This window comes from Rhinolophus sinicus, linkage group LG03, assembly GCF_036562045.2.
Source record: "Rhinolophus sinicus isolate RSC01 linkage group LG03, ASM3656204v1, whole genome shotgun sequence".
Lineage (NCBI taxonomy): Eukaryota > Metazoa > Chordata > Mammalia > Chiroptera > Rhinolophidae > Rhinolophus > Rhinolophus sinicus.
In genome coordinates this window covers 151,097,845-151,117,397 of record NC_133753.1, presented here as the reverse complement: position 1 = coordinate 151,117,397, position 19,553 = coordinate 151,097,845, and the positions used below count along the sequence as shown (strand labels likewise).

Genomic DNA, 19,553 nt, shown 5'->3' with positions numbered 1-19,553 from the left:
CCACCTCTGGGAAAAGGGCCAAAAGTTCCGACTCTCCTTTCTCCATTATTTCTCCACTCACAGGCACTGCCACCACCTAAGTTTCTTTCAGCCCTCTTTGGGGATAGGACTAGGAAGTGCCAACAGAAGATACATTTCATTTATTGGTTTCCATCAGGGCTTGTTGGAGCCCCACCCTCTATATTTTAACTGGGGGAAAAAATAATAACAAATTTTTCCTCATCTCTTGGAATTTTCGAAGAGTGAAAAACATGGAGGGATAGGTTGACCTGGATTTATCCACCATTTATTCACCCCATTCTTCACTTCACCTCCCTTCTTTGTCTTCCCCTCTGATAAAAATTCCAAACTTCCTGAAAGTCATAAACATAGCCCACCTTGTATAATAGGCCACGTATCCAGCTCATTTTGGTTCTCACTTTTGGCCTGTATGTCCTTCTGCATCTAGTCAGTGACTTCCTGTTGTTACCCTGTGGGTAGGGTAGAGCTCCGCTGCTCGTGCTTCCTGTGTCCTTATAGCCAGGCGGCCATTTTCACCCCTCCTCCCTGGAGCTCAGGGCAAGGAGCTCCCACCTTGTAAGTGATGAAATCCAGGCTCCCCTTGCTTGGCTCCAACTCTGCAAAGACCCCCTCAGCCTAGCAGGCCTGTCTCGTGGATATTCTTCCGGCAGCATCTCCTACCTTTCTCTGGCCACTGGCTTCCTTCTTCCCACCCTTTTACACGTGCGCAATTTCTAGACATGGCCTCAAAAAGGATTTGAAAGTAAAACACTGATTGTGCCTACCTGCTATTTCCTGCCGGTGCTGGGCAGTTGCTCCTGTTACCCAGCACTGTGGGATGGTCCTCTTCCTAGATGAGCTAAAATCAAAACATCTACCCAGAATTAATGAACCTAAGCCCTCCCCTTAGGAGAATTCTTATTTTGACAGAGAAGTTCCCATTGCTTCCCCGTGCTCAATCCTGAAGGCCTATAATCCTAGGTCTCTTACTGACCAGCTCTGTGACCTCAGGGAGACCACTCAGCATAACTGTGCCTTAGTTGTTTGAGATACAATATGAGGAGATTGAAATAAATGGTATCTCGGGTCCTTTCTAGGTCTGGAATTTGCCTCTTCTTCTGGTATTCCATAACAGCACTTGTGTTCATTCTTTCTTGACTACATTCTACATCTGTAGTCATGAAGATAAAGACCTCACTTATTTTTTTGAATGATGAAGGAATCTTTCATTCAACTGTCTTGTGTAACCCAATGTACACTCCACCCACGTCCCTGCTTTATTTTCCTTTATAGGCCTTAGCATTAAATTATATATGTTTACATTTTATGTGACCTGAGTCACTTTGGCCATTCAGCAAATGTCAGATCCTTTTTTGTCTCTGGCAATTAAAAATAGAGGGTGAGGGGATGAAGAGGATCGGTTGTCTTCACCCACCATCTTGTCCCCAGGTGCTGTATGGCCATGGAAGCAGATCCTACCGAATGTGCAAATAGGCACAAAAACAGTCCTTTGGCCGGTTCTTGACTCCAGGGGAGTCCATATCTCTGCTTTTGGGCACTGACCAAGCCCTTGCATGACAGGGCCATGGACATCATGATATGCTGACAGCAGGACCACCAGACTTGGGGCCTGTCAATCAGCAGAGTGTGCTGTTAAGTGTTGGGGTGCAGGACCAGTGGACTCTAGCATCTGGAGTCTAGGCCAAGGGTACCATTTCACTGGTATGAGGTTGTGGGGCTTGGAGGATGCTTGTCTGTCCATTGTGCTAAAGACAGAAAATTGTTTCCAATGAACTGCATGCCTTTTCTTTTTCCCAGTGACATACTCATTTATTATCATTATCAAGTATTATGTACTGTACAGAATTGTATGTGCTATATTTTTCTCATCCCCCACCCCCTCCCCTTTGGCCCTGTTCAGCTTGTTCTCTACATCTATGAGTCTGTTTCTCTTTTGTCTTGTTTATTCATTCATTTTGTTTTTTTTAGATTTCATATATAAGTGAGAACACATGGTATTTGTCTTTCTCTGCGTGACTTATTTCACTTAGTATAATGTTCTCTAGGTCCATCCATGTTGTTGCAAATGGCAAGATTTCATTCTTTTTTATTGCTGAGTAATATTCCATTGTGTGTGTGTGTGTGTGTGTGTGTGACATATTCTTTATCCATTCATCTATTGATGGACATCTAGGTTGCTGCTGTATCTTGGCTATTACTAGTAATGCTGCAGTGAACATAGGAGTGCATACATCTTGTCGAATTAGTGTTTTTGGTTTCTTCAGATAAATACCTGAAGTAGGATTGCTGGATTGTATGTCAGCTGTGTTTTTAATTTGTTGAGGAACCTCCATACTGGTTTCTATAGTGGCTGCAATAATTTACAATCCCACCAACAGGACACAAGTGTTTCCTTTTCTCCACATCCTCACCAGCACTTGTTATTTGTTGATTTATTGATGATATCCATTCTGACAGGTATGAGGTGATATCTCATTGTCATTTTGATTTGCATTTCTGTGATGAATAGTGATGTTGAGCCTTTTCTCATATGTCTGTTGGCCATCTGCATGCCCTCTTAGGAGAAATGTCCATTCAGGTCCTCTGCCCATCTTTTAATTGGACTTTTTTGTTGCTGTTAAGTTGTATGAGTTCTTTATGTATTTTGGATATTAATCCCTTATCAAATGTATCATTTGTAAATATGTTCTCTCGTTCAGTAGATCCATCTGCATATCTTGAATACCATTCATATCATCAGTGAAAAATGATTTCCATGTTTATTAACAAACCTTCTCATGAAGATTTCTAAAGTGATATTTAAAGCCCTAAATAACCATTGTGGACTGTGGATTCCTGATTAACATGTTTAATCAGGCTGGTAGGGTGTACATTTATTTGTTTACTGTCTGTCACCCACTAGAATGTGAGCTTTTGAAGGCAGGACTTTGTTTTCCTTATTTACTACCATAACTCCAGGTGAATGAATGAATGAAAGAAAGAAACATCTTTTTAAAACTCAGCTGGTTATGGGCGATTGTTTTCCTCCCTATATGAGCTCCCTCCCTCTCCAGGGTAAGCTGGCTGGGCCAATTGTGAGTGAAGGAGGAACCCTATTCAGTTCCCTTTCTGCTGCCCTTCTTTTTACTTTTTGAATTGAGGAATAATTGAGGAATAAAGTATTATATTAGTTTCAAGTATACAATATAATGATTCAATATTTGTATATATTGCAAAATGTTCACCACAGTATGTCTAGTTAATATCTGTCACCATACATAGTTGTAGAATTTTTTTCCTTGTGGTGAGACCTTTTAAGATTTACTCTCTTAGCAACTTTCAAATATGCAATACAGTATTATTAACTATAGTCACCACACTGTACACTATATCCTATGACTTATTTTATAACTAGACGTTTGTACTTTATGACCCCCTTCATCCATCTCACCGACCTCCCCCAATCCCTATCTCTGGCAACCACCAATCTGTTCTCTGTATCTATGAGTTTGTTTGTTTTAGATTCCACATATAAATGAGATCATACAGTATTTGTCTTTCTCTGTCTGACTTATTTTGCCCTACTCTGTCCTGTTCCGCTTCTGTCATCCACAGCCTGTAACCTCCCGATCTTTCAGCCGTCAGCTCCCCGCCCCCATACAGCACTGCCTGTTGGAGACCCTCTTCCTCCCCTTCCCAGCCTTCTCCATCAATACCGTGGAGGAGACCAGAATTCACATGCTGCTAGAAAATAGCTGGGTAACTTCAGATTAGTCCTGTTAGTTTTCTGGGGTTTGGTCTCCAAATCTGAGAAATGGGGGGTGAGTCAGACATTGTGCTATTTAGATCATCTCATTTAACCTTGTTTACTCCTCACTCTAACCCTACAAGAGTAGGTAGCTTTACTCTCTTTTCAGGTGAGGAAAACAAGGCACAAAGAAGGGAAGTAACTTGCCCTGGACCACGTGTGACTCAGGTGCTGCTCCCAGTGCAGACATATCTACCTGCTCCCAGTGGGTCTCGGGTAGAGCTCTGGGAATCTGTTTCTCAGAAGCTCCCCTGGCAATTGGGATGGACAGCCATGTTTGTGAACCTTGGCCTTAGATGAACTCCAAGTTGCCTCCCAATGCTCACTTTCATTCTGTCATTATTTATCTTGGCCCAGGCCCTCACTTCCTAGCTGGCTTTAACAGATAAATGATCAGACACAAAGGCTTCCATTATTAGCTGTGCACGAATATTTGCATTTCAACAGGAATAAGAACTAGGAAGACCCTTGATGGTGGTGGGGGTGGGAGGGAGATGAGGGGTGCTTTGGGCCCAGAGATTGCTCCCAGCTCACAACTCATAGGTACGTCTTTCTCCGCTTACGCGTGAGCGAGGAGAGCCCTAATGACAGTGCCGTCTCCCCAGGTTAAGGAGGACACACAGATCTCACACTTACCATACTACTTACTTGGATGAGACAAACTTTCTCTTTCTTTGAAGATTAGAAAGCAATTCAGTCTTTTCTGACTTAAGTATGTGAAATTCGATTTTTTTTTTCCCCTCTGAAAAAGTAAGATGATAGTCTGGCGACAATAAACACACATGACCCAGCTAATGCCCATTCAAATGGCCATTGCAGAAATCTACTTCCAACCTATTTTAAAGATAGCAGGACATTCCTTAGTTCATTTCACAAGTGTCCTATGCATCCCTGTGCCAGTCCCAAAAAGGGGTTGGAATGACTGAATGTAAGAACTACACGGTCCAACCCTAAAAATGTGGCTGGGACCTCACTAAGGTTAACTCCAGACAGGGGATCTCTGCAGTTGGTACAACCCAGCCCTTAGGAGGGGAGCAGGAAGGTGGGCCTCACCCAGCAGGGAAGGCCTCCATGGCTGCCTCAAGTCCAACCTATAGCAACTGAGTGAGAGTTGGAAGAGAAGGAAAGATTCACGTTAGGTGAGAAACTGATTGCCTGTGGTGCAAATGAGCTGTGAAACCAGCATACACAAGAGAAGTTAAGAGCCAGCAGAGAAGAAGAAAGAGGCTGGAGGCCTTTGCATTCGATTCCTCTCCTGTGGCCACAGCACCGCATTCTAAACATCTTCCCTGGTGGGGCTACACGGCCTGATCTTCCCTAACAGACACATGCAAACAGAGGAGGTCTCATGTGTGAACGTGTTGACTGAAGCATCATTTATGTTCCCCCAAACTTGGAAAGCTCCTAATTATCCAATGGTATGGTTACAGAAATAATGGTTATTCGCTAAATCACTTCATTTTAAATGAAACATAAATAACATAGGACAAACAGTTATGTTACTGATTGGAAAAAGCAGAAAGCAAATTTCTATAAATTCTGTCACGTGTAAAAAATGTGGATATGATTGGAAGCACTCTAAAGGGAACTCAGAAGTGAAAATCATTTGTTGAAGGCTGGAGTGAATGTTTTGCCTTTGTAATTTCCTTTAGTATGTAACAGTAAATCCAAATCAATTAAAAAATGGAGCAGTCTGTGGGAGACTGCAGGGTTCTCAGCCCTGGATACACTTTAACATCACACAGGCTTCCTAAACTACCAATGCCTGGGCCTCCAGGAGAGCAGTGAAGTTGTAATTTCTGTGAGCATGACCCTGGGGCATATATCACTGTTTTCAAAGTTCCACAGGTGTTATTATGCGCCCAGGTTTGAACACCACTGGGTGAGGCTGTGGTTATACGTGTCCGGGCACCCTAGTCAACCAGATGGCTCTCCTCACCCCAAGTTAAGAACAGCTGCATGAGGCAATGGGAAACTTATTTGGGGACTGACGGAAGGCAGGCCATTGGCACTTGAGAAGCCATTGGGGGACATGCGTCTGGCAGACCTGAGTGGGGTACCACAGAGCTAAATTAGGAAGATGTGAGAGGCAGAGAACACCTCTACCCATGTTCCATCCTTCACCTGGCAAGCTCCTCCTATTCCTTCAAACCAGTTCTGTTCCCACCCATCCCCTCTGAGAAAGCTCCCTTCCACTACCCCACCCTAGCCTGATATCACTTGCCATCCTCTGTGCCGCCATAATTCCCCGTGGGTAGCTTTGTCACTGCACTTAGCATGTTGTGTTACCATGATCTCTTTGCATCTGTCTTACCACAAATAGGCACTTTATCTTGTTCATTTTGGGATCCCTGGTGTCTAGTGTGGTGCTGAGCATATAATAGATGCTTAATGAACGATTGCTAAAGGAGGAAATGCGTAAGAGAATGTGTAAATGAGGATTATGTTAATGACACATTTGCTTCTTAGACAAATATTCAAGGGGTTTCTGGTGTTCTTACCATTGTAGTCCTATAGCTCAGATGGAGTCAGTATTAAAGTAGCTTTTTTTAGGTTAACCTGGGGAACCTAGACGTCATTTGTAATATTGTTTTTGTGAGAAAAATGAAATTAATTCTGTTTGATTTCAAATAGTCCACTTCCAGCTGAATCTTTAGATCACTGAGTATTCCTGACTGAAGGATTGCCTGTCCTTTCCCAAATGCCCCACGCTGGGACCCTGCTACCAATGACTGGACTGAGCTGTCCAGGAAAAGTTCCTTTCCAAAGTTTAGACTAGACAAAGAGAATGCTCACAGTTTACCCTTTAACACGTACATTCCATGAGCTCAGTCTGGATCTACACCATTTCACTCCATTTCACAGCATACCATTTATTATTTTTCTTTTCTTAACAATTTCATCAATCAATGGGGCAGCTATTTCAGCCGATGTTTAAAACAATGGCTAACACGCACACGGTGCCTACCAGATGCGCCAGGCACTGCCTGAGTGCTGCCATCCTTCAGTGTCCCTTTCTCCTTCCCAGGGGCCTCAAAATATCCCAGCTGATCCTGCCCTGAAGTCAGAGAAGCCAAATAAGAAAGAGACTGGATAGGAGGAGGGCAAAGCTACCCTCCCTCACTTTATCCAGAATGGAGCCTACAGTTTTCTTTTCCCAGCCACCAATTACTACATACGAGTATAATTATATAAATGAACTAAGACTCACTAAATTGCAAAGGCCCTGGAGGAGGGGCCACAGTCCAGCTGCAGCAAGGGGACGCTCTGGCAGCCATGCCCCCATCAGCTGAGCTGAAGCCAGCTGCCTGGACCAGCACCTCATTCTCAGACTGGGAATTAATGGTGCTAGAGAAGAGCTACCTTAATGGAATGGGGGACAGGACTGCTACACTCACAGGGTACTGTTTGGGGGAAAAATTCCCACTTAAAGGATTTAAATCGATAGGTTGAGCAAGAATGGAAAAAAAGGATTCTGGCTGGAGAGGTGGGGGAACGAGGGATGGAACTTCTAGAAAGATGATAGATCATTTCAGTCTTTCTCCTTGGTGCTTGCTGGTTAAGAGAAGGTACAGAACATCTTTTGTCCTGCTGCTAAGTTGACAAGGGGGGACCCTTCACGTTCTGAGCTCCCCATCCTCAAAGGACTTTAAGAGCACATGGTGGCTTGTGCTTTGTACGTCTGCAGAAGTTAATGCCATGCCTTTAAGTAAAAACAAGGGAATAAATAAACTAAAAGCTTCTTTATAAACAGATAACCCCCAAGGGAGAGACACTTTGAGAATGATTTTTCTAAGACAGCTGTGCCTCCAATGCATAGAAAATCACAGCCTCCAGCTACAAGTATTTGAAGAAATAATTTACTTATCCAAGCAGAGGACAGTCACGTTTTCTCGAATGCCAACATTAATTTAAGGAGGCTATATGCTTTGCATCCACACCAGATTTTCATGTGAAGAGCTGCCTCTGCTTGGTAAATGAAGAAGGAGAGTCTTAGGAAATAAGGATTTGATCGTCTTTTTTTTAGAAGCTTCAGATACCAGATGCTTCTGACACATGTCTTAGTGCTGCCCAGAAATCTCAGGAAGTTGACCTCTCGTCTGGTACACTTTGAGAGAGATAAGGAGATAGCCACCTGTATTTTATACCTTGCTCTGAGTTATACCAGAGGTTTATAGCTTGGGAAAATATGGTTATTGTAACACAGATGTAAATTCTGCAAGTGTCATTCTCCAGTCTCAGCATGGAGAGACTTCTTCATACAGAAGAATGTTTTTCTTTCTTATCAGCAACTACCCATTTTTTCCAGAACAATACAGCTTATTTCACCACCGTAAGATGTATTTGGTAATTTATGAAACAAAAAATGTACTTTAAAAAAAAGTAAAAGAAGCCAGTTTGAAAAGGCTACATACAGTATGATTCCAAGTATATGACATTTTGGAAAAGGCTAAACTATGGAGTCAGTAAAAAGATCTATGGTTGCCAGAAGTTGGGGTGAGGGAGGGAGGGAGAGAGGGATGAAGGGAGAGCACAGGGGATTTTTAGAGCAGTGAAACTGTTATTCTGTATGATGCTATAATGGTGGATATGTGCCATTATACATTTGTGAAAGCCCATGGAATACATAATATAAAGAGTGAATCCCAATATAAACTACAGACTTCAGTTAATGATAATGTATTAATATTGGCTCAACAACTGTAACAAATATACCACACTAAGATATTAATAATGGAACTGGGGGGGAGGGGAAATATGGAAATTCTCTTTACTTTTCACTAAATTTTTTGTAAACCTAAATCTGCTCAAAAAAGTCTCAATTTTGTTTTTGTTTTGTTTTTTAGATTAATGTCTGGCGCATTGCACTATTGAAATATTTATTCAATCCATACATACAATTTCCCGAACGGGAAGTCAAAAGTCCTAGTTAATGGGAGCCAAAAAAACGATTAATTTTTAAAATTTTTCAGCCTCAGCCTCATGGTATCATCTCTGTGGAGATGGGGGAGGCGGTGGGTGATGATACTATGCTATGTAGTAAGTCTTCTTTGGTGCCCAACATGTAGCCTCAAGCTATTTCATTTGAAAACAGTTATTAGTATATTAAATCTCCTTTTCCTTTTGGTGGTTGTTGCTATTAGTGGTCTCTTTTCTTAAAAACAAGCCAAAAATAATAAGAAGGATACAAATTTAGCTTACCCTGTTCTCAAGAAGTTCCTGTTTCTCTCAATTAGAGATTCTGTTACACCCATTCCTTACTCAACTTTCTAGATGTCATAGCCAAAAAGAAAGTCAGTGCTTGCTGTCCGTTTTCCAGTCTGTTCTGATTAGTGAAATCACCAGCCTGCACTAACTCACAGGCTTGGTTCCTACAGCTCAAGAGGAGGGCGGATTCCTTTCCTGTGGTGTGGGTGGGATAATAACCTCAATAAATATCTCCATGTTGAAGAAAATATCACTAGGAACAGCCCAAGTAGTGATGAGTAGTTGTTATGATTGGCCAAAAGAAAAGCCACACTTACAAATTTGTAAACCAATCAAAGGAAAATGCGTACTAAATGCTGCATTTTGCGCACTTAAAATGAACGCATTTCCCTCTGGAGGAGGAAAAAAACGTACGCAGCGATTACCCTACATTCAATGTGACTTTGCTATACATGGGTACCCCGTGACAGACAAAAAACTGAACTAACATGAAAGCAGAGGAAATTCATATTATCTCATGACATCAGTGATCTTGATACTCTCATGAACAAAATTAAGTTTCCTGCCCAGGAGGCTTCGGTAAAATCACACTCAACACACGCAAAGATAGCCATTTTTCTTTCCCAAAGAATGTCTTAAGGAATGGGATGTGTCTTAGCGACATACCGCCTGCACAGCTTAAATGCCAGCAGAGTATGCAAGATCTCAAGGCCTGCGATCTGATTCTCCTCTGTGATATTCTCTTGGACTTGCTTCCCACCTGGAACTCTGACAAGGATGTAAGAAATGTGTCAGTAGCTCATTGATGGGCCGCCCAGCTCAGTAGTCAGGTTCTGCCTGCCACCAAACAACGTTCGGGAAGAGAGTATGATCGTTAACCTCCATGGTACTGGAAAGATGAGGAATACAATCCAGTCATCCCTGACTTTTCCCGAAAATGGGCTTTAGTTATTAAAAACTTTGCACATTAGTTAAGAAAAAATAGGGAGTTAAAAAAAAAGAAAAGACAACTAAAGAACTGTATTGTCATACATTTTCATTTAACTCTGGAAGAGAGAAGAGACTTCTCTTACTCCCTGAAATTTCCTCTCTTGAGAAATTGCAACTCGTGGGCAGAATAAGAGTCAAGGGAGAGAGAGTCAACAGAGGGCTGAAGGAACAGTACCAACAACTGGGGTGCTCTCTCTCCAGATGTGCTGACAAGCAGTTAGTTCCTTGCTCTCATGATACACAAAACAATTACGTGGAGATCCCTGGAAAGTGACATATAGGACATTTGCATCTAACGTTGGAATCTTGGAAGTTCCTTTTCTCAGCCTTGTCCAACTCTCTTTTCTTTGCAGGGCAACAGGCTTCGGCTTCTTGAATGCACTCTGCAAAGCCGCCGCCGTCCTTGGGAACTTGATATTCGGCTCCCTCGTCAGCATCACCAAAGCCATCCCCATCCTGCTGGCCTCCACTGTGCTCGTGTGTGGGGGACTGGTGGGGCTGCGCCTGCCTGACACACAAACCCAGGTCCTGATGTAACCGGAAACAAGCCATCCATCCTGTGGGGTTTCCTCCTGCCCTGTCTGTGTCAACTCTCCTGACTGACTCAAGGCTTCAGATTTTTCAGATATAGAAAGGTGGTCAAATATCAGAACACTAACTCTTGCTGTGACTAAAATTTAGATGCATACCATCTTGCCCCTTAAATGTGATTTTGCACAGGTTTTATTTGGGGATTTTCTTACGCCTTGTTACCTTTCCTAACTGTGATGTTACCGCCTCCCAAAAATCAGTGGAAGCATTTTTTAAATGTCCAGTGAGCTGGGCCTCCCTGAGATTCTGTTCACTGGAGGTTTAGAAGCTAAGAAGAGGATTGTGCTGCTATAAGAAATAGATCCTGCTCCTAGTTCAACGTTCACAGGAAATATAAGTTGGCATATTATTGTTTTTGTGCTGAGGAGAGGAGAGGGATTCTAACTTTTCTTTTTTTCTTTCTTTTTTTTTTTTTCAAACAGTGATATTTCCTGTTTACTTAGAAAAGGACACCCAGCAATTCTGCTGTTACAGCAGAGCCTCTCAGAGAAAACTATGTGGTACCAAACGGAGCTGGGTGGGGCTCTTTCAGGCATGACAATTAAGGTGACTCTGCTGACAAGAAAAATAAAGGCTCTGCAGTTAGCATCAAAGATCTCAGTGAGTTGAATAAGCAAAATATCTGCCAGAAAGCCTAATTAAACTTATGAGAAATGTGAGGGCAAGGGACAGTAGTGGCATCTGTGATGGTGGCATGTGGTTCAGAATGTTAGAAAATCAGAGATCAGAGAGAGATCTTGGGCTTCTATTTACCTCTCCCTGACCCACCCCCCATCCACCCCTAGCTGCCATTGATCTTGCCAGAAAGCGGATTCAAGGAAAGAAAGTCACTTTCTAAAACTTGGATCTGCCTACCTGATTCTGCCATTCATCCAAACTGTCTCTAGTCTAGAGATTGTCAGTCATCTAAGTTGTCAATTCCAAGTTAGGAAGACATTCACACCTAAAGCCATTTGGAAATGCAAACTGATACCTTGAGAGTGCCACTGTCCTGAGGAACAGTGACCACAGTAGTTGACATTGGACTTTCTATAGCTGGCATCACTGAAGCAGGTCCCGTTCCTCTATCTTCCCCTGGGCTGGGGCACTGGCTGCTGGCTCTGTGTGAAATCACAGCCTGCCATACTCCAAGGGGCCCTCTGGCAGACAAGGCAGCATCTCCTGGTAGTTTGGGTTGCTCATATTATGTATGGAATCTGCCTGGTCCTGGAAAAGAGAGGTCAGCAGGACATTCCCACGGGCTGTCAGCTCCTGTGACCTTCTCACCCCTTTGGGCCTGCCCCTCCTCCATGCTGGTCCTTTTTACTCATCTTCTTTGAAATCTGAAGCCTCCTTCTATATTTGCAGCAATGACCTGCAGCCAGGAATAAATCCCACATTAAAACAATATTCCTTTTTTAACTCTCTCTGTCTTGTGAGAGGGTTATATACCTGTACTTACTAGAGGCATTTCCAGCAGGCCTCAATCTTGGGGCCTCACTAAGGAGAGCCTTTGTTTCCAATAGTCATTACATTCAAAGATGTCTTAACCCCAGAGGCTGCTCTGCCTCCCTCTCCGTTTCCTAATGGTCCTCCTAGAGCTCCAGACTGCAGAGTTCAGACTCTGTGAAAAGCTTCTTTCATTAATAGAAGCCACTAATCAACTCCCCCTTGAAGTAATTCAGGTCTGTAGGCAGGCAGCCTGGGGTTGGGGCTGTCAGGAAGAGGGTGGTTCCATGGGGATGTGAGCTGAGGGCCAGAACATCAGGAAAACGCAAATCAAAAACTGCTAAAGTAGCAGGCAGAAGGAAAATCAATAAAGACTAGAGGAGATCTAGTAGACTGATATCCACAAAGCAGGGAAAGAAACAAGACACTCTCACATCTGCCCATTGTAATATTGTTGGAGAACAAAGCCAGCAGTCAAAAACCAAGGAAGTGCCCTGTATATTATTATTCTTCCATATGAACTCATGTCTCCACCTCTCTACCCCTTGATTTATCTTCTTAGAAAAGACATATTTGGGGACCCGAGCAGGGCTTTTTTTAGTTGGACGCAGCACGTGCAGTAATAACTGCAAAAGTATAATACGTATCTCCATTGACTCATTTCAAAAAAAAAAAATAGAAGTGTGTATGGATGTTACTGTCTCTAGTCTTCCGTGACAGCTAACTTTGCTTCCTGGACTAGCTTTATTTTTACAAATGTCTCCAGTGTCTGTTGTAGCTCTAAATTTATAAACCTCCTCCCAAGCAATGGAGCCCAGTTTACACAGAATTTTATTTGAATGCTGGCTTGGGTCAGAATAGGATAAGCCAGCAGAACCCCACTTCATGAGACCTACCACCATGCATCCCCTTCAGCAGGGCCTTTCTTGGTCTTCTTGTCACCTAATCCAAGCCTCCCAGGTGGCCCAAGAGGGATCTATTCTAATCTCCTGGACAGTCTGTGGTCACAAACCTTCTTGGTCACCACCTTTTCCACCTTTCCTACAGTTTTCTCTGCCTCCCTTACATTGTTCCCATCACCTGGATTTTCTATGAGAGCGCAAGTTCTTCCCCAAGTATGTAGTGTGGCCTGTCTGGCTTGTTCTGGGGTTAGCTGGATTAAGATATAGCTATGCAATTAACTAGAAACTCTCAGTTCTATCAATGTAGGAAGCCGCTGGCACAGGGACATACACCCAGCATCTCAGTTCAGGTACGGTAGTGTGAAAAAGAGAAAGCCTAGGAAACAGTACCACTTGCTCCTATGTTTCTAGCTCCTTTTCTATCTAAAATTTCCTCATAACTCTTTGGAACCAATCCAGAATCCTCCCAAATCCTATTATTACTGCGTCCTCTCAGTAGGTAAAACTCCCAGCTGCTCCAAACTGTAAATCCCATACCATGTTACACCCCCAAGTGATGGGTTTTAACAACACCCAGCTGCCACGCAATCCTGTGCTTTGGAAGCCAAACCCAGGTCATCTTACACCCAGAGAGCTGACCCTAGGAGACAAGATAGATGGGTCTCAGCCCAAGCTCCACCACTAACCACCAGTAAGGCCCAGATCTTGCTGGGGAGAATGTCAGTCATGAACGTCCTCAGTTTCCCTGTCTATAAAGGATTGGGACTAGTTTGCTAGTGGGAGGAGTCCAGGTCTCTAGAGGATCTTCATGAAAATCGCTTCATCTGATTATCTACCTTCTGATGCTAAGCTCATCTTTACAAGCATCAAGTAGGTTCAGTTTAGAAACTGAAAAATTAGGAACTAGGCATGCGTACAAGAGCTCAGGAGGTTGTTTTGGAAGCCCCTACGGGCCAGAGAACATAGTTCCCATGTTGTTTGTGCTGTCGGCTTCTTCAGATTCCAAGCATTATCTCAATTCAATACTGATTGGGCAGTTATCATTGCCTGTCCAGGAAAGGGACCCACCCAGCCAGAGACACCATTGGGAGACTGTCTGAGCACAATACTACCACAGAGCTGGATCCTGTCACTCTCCTGACTGTCTACTCCACTTAAGTCTTTAAACGTGGTCTTAAGTAGACGTAGACCTTCAGAGTTTTTAAGTGATTTTACTTAAGTTGGCAAGTGCACTTTCATTTACAAATCTCACCGAATCAGTTCAGATTCGCATCAAAAACTGCTTCGCTGCTTTTCTGGGTGTCTTGAGATATCAAGACAGAGGTGGGAAAAGAAATGTGGTGACAGAGGGAGAGTCCAAGATAGCCTTGCAGAAGTTCCAGTGTAGAGATTGGGGTACAGTTTTTAGACTTTCTAAACCCTGGTACCATTTCAAAAGTGTTCCTTGGGAATACCTTCTGATTCCCTCTGCCAAGCCAAACAGAATATGATATTCTCCAATTTCCTTTCTGGTCAATATCAAAATGGGCTTTACCTAGTTTTTCAGTAAAACACCTGACCTGTTCATGCATTAAAGGCTCTAAAGTCAGGAACGTCTGAATTGGGCCTTCATCTGTTATCACAGGGAGATAACTGGCTGGTTGTTTAGGTGCATATTGGCTATATATTTGGTTTTCCTTTTCCCCCATATCATGCAGAACTTAGTCCAGTTACCAAGCGCACACAAACACCAGTCATGTTGCAACAACCAAATCAATCTACTCAGTAGGGCACTCAGAAATGGACTACACATTTCTTACAGTTTTCGTTTCTGCCAAGCAAAGTGTGTTTTGAGTTAAGCTTCTCTCATTCTCTGTGTAACGTAGACAAAAGAAAATTATCGGTCTCTCCTAGATGTATTGTATATCCCGTCATTGTTTCAGGTGGGGAGGGTCAGTTCTCTGTGTCTGATGCCTTCTGCTCTAAACAGTGGTAATGTCTCACCAGCCGGCTCCAGCCATTGCCAGGGTTACCTTCGGTCTTTCTCAAACAATATCTAGATCCAGTGTTGTAATCCCAGAATTCTGAGTTACAAGGATGCAGCTGATGGATGTTTAAGGCTAGCAGGGCTGGGTGGGGGGAGGACCTTGGCAGAGCATTCACTTCTGCTTGTCATCTCGTGTGATTATTCAACAAATATGTATCGAGCACCTCCCATGGAGGCACTGCTGCGTGGAGATAATTAACCCTTTACGGGACTTAAATGATGTCAGGGCAAACGGCGTGAAAGAGAAAACATCTGTAACGGGGGCCTCAGATGGTTGAAACGCCCTCCCCATGAATACAAAGTGTTATTTTTCCAAATTTAAAAGAACTAATCGCCTATAGTGGACAGTGCAGGAACTCCTTGAAAATCGGGAATATCTTTGACAGGAGGAGAAAGTTCCTCAATGGCTTGGCCTTTGTCGGAGGGACTACTAACTAAGGAAACGAGAAAAACGGAGCCACATATGTGCTATGTCTTTAAATGTCTTGGCAGGAAATTGCCCTAGGTATTATTCAAGGAAAAGAATCAGCAGCAAAGAGAGCCCCATCTTTATAGGGATGTTCACTTTTAAAATCCCAGTGTCTTCCAAGGTATTCTTTTCGTGGCCTGAACCTAGAGATGGGGGCTGGGAAGTCTGTTCCAGAGCAAGCAGTGCGGGATTTTTTTTCTCTGGAACTGAGCGGAGTCAGCAAATCCCTCAGCTGCTGGCCTCTGCTTCCCAGGGTGTTTCCTTTCTGATTTGGAAGACTTGTGACTGAGTCAAGTGTCTTCACTGATATCCTAGAGCAGCTTTCCCCCTCTCTACCCTCAGCAGATAAGCCACCCAGAAACAAAGTCTGACAGTCAGTAGCAGATTTGCAGTTTAAAACCAGTGCATGGTTGTTGCAAAGTTTCTTGAAGAACCTTTGGGGTTCTGCGGCCTGAGGGGAGGCAGAACAGAGAGAGGGTGGTTGTCAGTGACCCTCCACCCTCCCCTCCAAGAGCCCCTATTTCCTTTTTCCCCACTAGCTCTCTCCTCCTTACCTCCCCCAGGTGGTCCACACGTCCTTTCTTTCCCTTCTCTTCTGTCTCCCTTCCTCCCCCCTTCCTCCTCTTGCTACCTCTTAACTCGCGCAGTGTACAAATGCAAGGCCAAGCTTTACTGGGGCGCTTGGGGCTAAAGAACATGGTGATCATTCCACGTGTGTGGTGGAGGCCAGAGAATGGAGCATGTGTTGAACAGAAGGGTGGGTGCAGGGGATGTGAGCTCTAGACTCTTGGCCCTGTACTGGGCTAGATTTCCAACTGCTTCTCAACTGCTGTGGGGGATAGATAGGCTGTGTACCACTGGCATGAAATCTAAGAGAGGCCCATGTCTCAGAATCCACAGACGTGTGGAAGGTGGACACATCTCTCCATGCCTACAGAGGGTCTTCCTTGATGCAGAAGGCTGGGTGCTTTCCATTAAGAGGTAAATGCTGAAATCGCAGAGGTTGCCCCTTCTCTGCCTAGCCTAGTACATTCGTGCTCCCCTTAGAGCCAAGAGAGTCCAGATTTAGGAGGAGGAGAAAGCGCCCCTCCGCCCTCTGTTCATACTCAGACAGGGTTTAACACCAAGCTAGCGGCTTACCCTAGATGCAGGGGTGCAGAGTCCTAAGCAGCTTTCAGGTACCTGGAGAACAACGGACCGAGCCTGCTCACAGGGGCCAAAGTTATGTGTCATCTCCCATGGCAGAGGCCCAGTCTGCACCACATTGAGTCCCATGGGTTTGCAGGTCAGCATTGCCCATAAGCCCCAGGGAAGGAAAGACTTAGCAAGCTCAACCTCATGTCGGTACATAAAGGGTTTCTTTCTGCATTTGTATTGACTTAGAATAGGATCCACGGTGCTGGGAACCCAGTTTTCTATGGATATTGTTCCTCCAGAAAGAACGTACAGAAAATTGGCTATTTTATTATGTGCAAACAAAAATAAACTTGTTTGAAGTTACAGAGTATCACCCTCTCACACCCAAGTAGGCGTCCAAGAAAGCAACTCTCCCTTGCCTCTGACATACCCCAGGTCTGTCTAGGAAATGGACAGATTAATGACTTAATCTCCACTGCTGATTAATTTCCACTGCTGTTGTTATACATTTATTGTACCAAACCTATGTCCTAAATCAAACAGAAGAAAAAAGAAATGTTCTTTCTTGATGTGTGCTTTCACAGCACCCCAAATGTGGCTATGTATCCTTGCCCTGACCCAGGAACATATTGAAGAGATGATATGTCCTTCACTAATGTCTAGATACTGTAAATAAAGTCCTGGAAGGGCTTTTTCTTTCAGGTGGACCTCCATTTCCACATGCTAAACCTACAACCCACTCTCCTTTGCAGTGCGATCTTGGCAGTGGTCCTGACCTTGGTTTTGGCATTTGGGTATTTTGCTTTGTCTTGTCTTGTTTCTTTTCTGTTTGTACTGCTCTGTAAGACCTCCTGCTATGAATGTTCCAGTTACCCTAATTGTACTGTATATACGTGCTGCATGTGTGAACCCCAATAAATTCTGTTTCAGCTTTCTGGATTCTTCATCTGAAGTACAGCTGGTCCTGTTGTGAACTCATCTTTCTGGTATGCTCCTCTGTGTCTGATTCCTGATTGCCAAAATGTTTGACCAAGTGTGTTTTGACAAATGTCCTGAGACAGCCATGCGTATCCTTGTGAAGGGGCATGCTTCGTGTGGGATGACTCGTGTACAGTATAAATCTGTCACATGTGGAAGTGTGTATACATTTATATGCCAGATACCTAACATTCATGTAACAGCTGCAAAGATATTTAATGTACATCAGATTAATAAAAGAGCATTTTCTGCTCCATTATATTCAAATAAAGATTGCCGTGTGACTGACTTCCCTTCCCAGCATGAATTGACCCTTCAAAAGTAAGTTCCTTTTTAAATGTCCTTGGGCATCATGCAAACCTGTTTCCCTTGATTCAGGCTTGTTTGAATTGTTTGTGTGGGTTGGTGTCATGGGTATTGATGTATTGTTGGTTTTACAGGAACACTTTCCAATTGTTGGCCAGGACCAATGGGAAGAAAATGTTTGTGGGGGAGTTTGTGACAAAGCAGATGCTTGTGTTCTTTTGCCCTAGAGCAGGAATAGCAAACAGATTTTTCACTAGCATATGAACTCCAGTTGATTGGTAGTGACTGCTTGGAACGGGAGCTTGAGAAGAATGAGGACAAAAAATTGCCATGTTTTATAATACTGGCATTGGAGGCAGAAACACAGCTTGCATGCCATGGATTTGCTAATCCCAAAAGAATACTTTCGACTGCGTTTAACAGAAGATCCAGCTTCCAATATCTTTACTAATAACGGGAATTGTTATTTCACATAGCAAAGGAGATAGGATAGTGCCAAGGTTGGCTATGATGTGACATGGCACCATCACTGAAGACCCAGATTCTTTCTGTCTTTTCGATCAGCCATCCTCAGCACACTGCCTTTTGTCCCCTCGTGGGCATGGGATGGTTCTAGCAAGTCTAAGCATCATATTGTCACCTAAAAATCTAAGGGTGGGAGAGAGACTGTCCCTTCTTTATGACCCTTTTTAAGATCAAAGGGAATATTCTCAGAATCCTTCAGCAGATTTCCCCCTCTGTGTCATTAGCCGGATTTGCGTCATTTGCCTATTTCTAACCCAGTCACCAGAAGGGGAATATAATTCCGATAACTGACTTAGACTAGACAAGATTCTCCTTCCTCCGGAAAGCTTGGAAAGAGTTCACTCCCTCCTGAAGCACATGGCTTCTGATTGCCTGAACAACACTGGCATTTATGAGCAAAGAAGAAGGAAGGTAGCTATTGAATAGGCAAGTCACAGTGTGCCATGAGCTCCATCACCATGCTAATGCTGTAGCCACGTGTAGCTATTTGTATTTAAACTTAAAATAACTCAGATTAAGAACCCAGTTCCTCAGTCACACTTAGCCACATTTCAGGTGCTGTTACCATGTGATTCGTGGCTGCCATGTTGGACAGCATTATTATTTAGTTTGCTAGAGCTACTGTGACAAAGTGCCATGAACTGGTACAGGCGGACACAGCAGGAATTTGATTTTTCACAATTCTGGAGGTAAGAAGTCCAAGATCAAGATGTAGGCAGGGTTGGTTTCTTCTCCTCAGCTTTAGATGGCCACCTTTTCTCTGTGTTGTCACTTGGTCTTCTCTCAGTGCATTTCTGTGTCCTAATCTCATAAGGGCACCACTCATATTGGAGAGGGACCTCTTTTAACTTAATTATCTCTTTAAAGACCCTATCACCAAATGCAGTTACATTCTGAGGTCCTGGGGCTTAGGAGTTCAACATACGAATTTCAGGGGGGACACCATTCATCCCATAACATTATCCCCTGTACGATTTATTTTATTGTGTATGTACATTGTGTGTAGAGTTTGCTGCACACAGAGTATGACTGAGTGTGCCTGTGGTCACATAGGAGAGTAGCACACGCTGTGTTATTGTCACCATAAGAACATCCACACCTGTAGAAAAATTTTGTAAGAGTTTAAAGAGTTTATTTGAGCCAAACAGGACACACCTGGAAGCAAGACCTCAACAGACAGAAAAA

At 43.5% G+C, this 19,553-nt stretch overlaps 1 protein-coding gene across 1 annotated transcript in view; it reads left to right on the top strand.

The window, feature by feature from the left end:
• The window catches only part of SV2C (synaptic vesicle glycoprotein 2C), a 183,128-nt gene extending 165,302 nt beyond the window's left edge, over positions 1 to 17,826 (top strand). The window contains exon 13 of the mRNA XM_019728142.2: positions 10,360 to 17,826. Coding sequence (XP_019583701.2) covers positions 10,360 to 10,543 — 184 coding nt within the window. The 3' untranslated portion in view covers positions 10,544 to 17,826. The remainder of the gene's footprint in view (positions 1 to 10,359) is intronic.
• Positions 17,827 to 19,553: the final 1,727 nt, after the last annotated feature.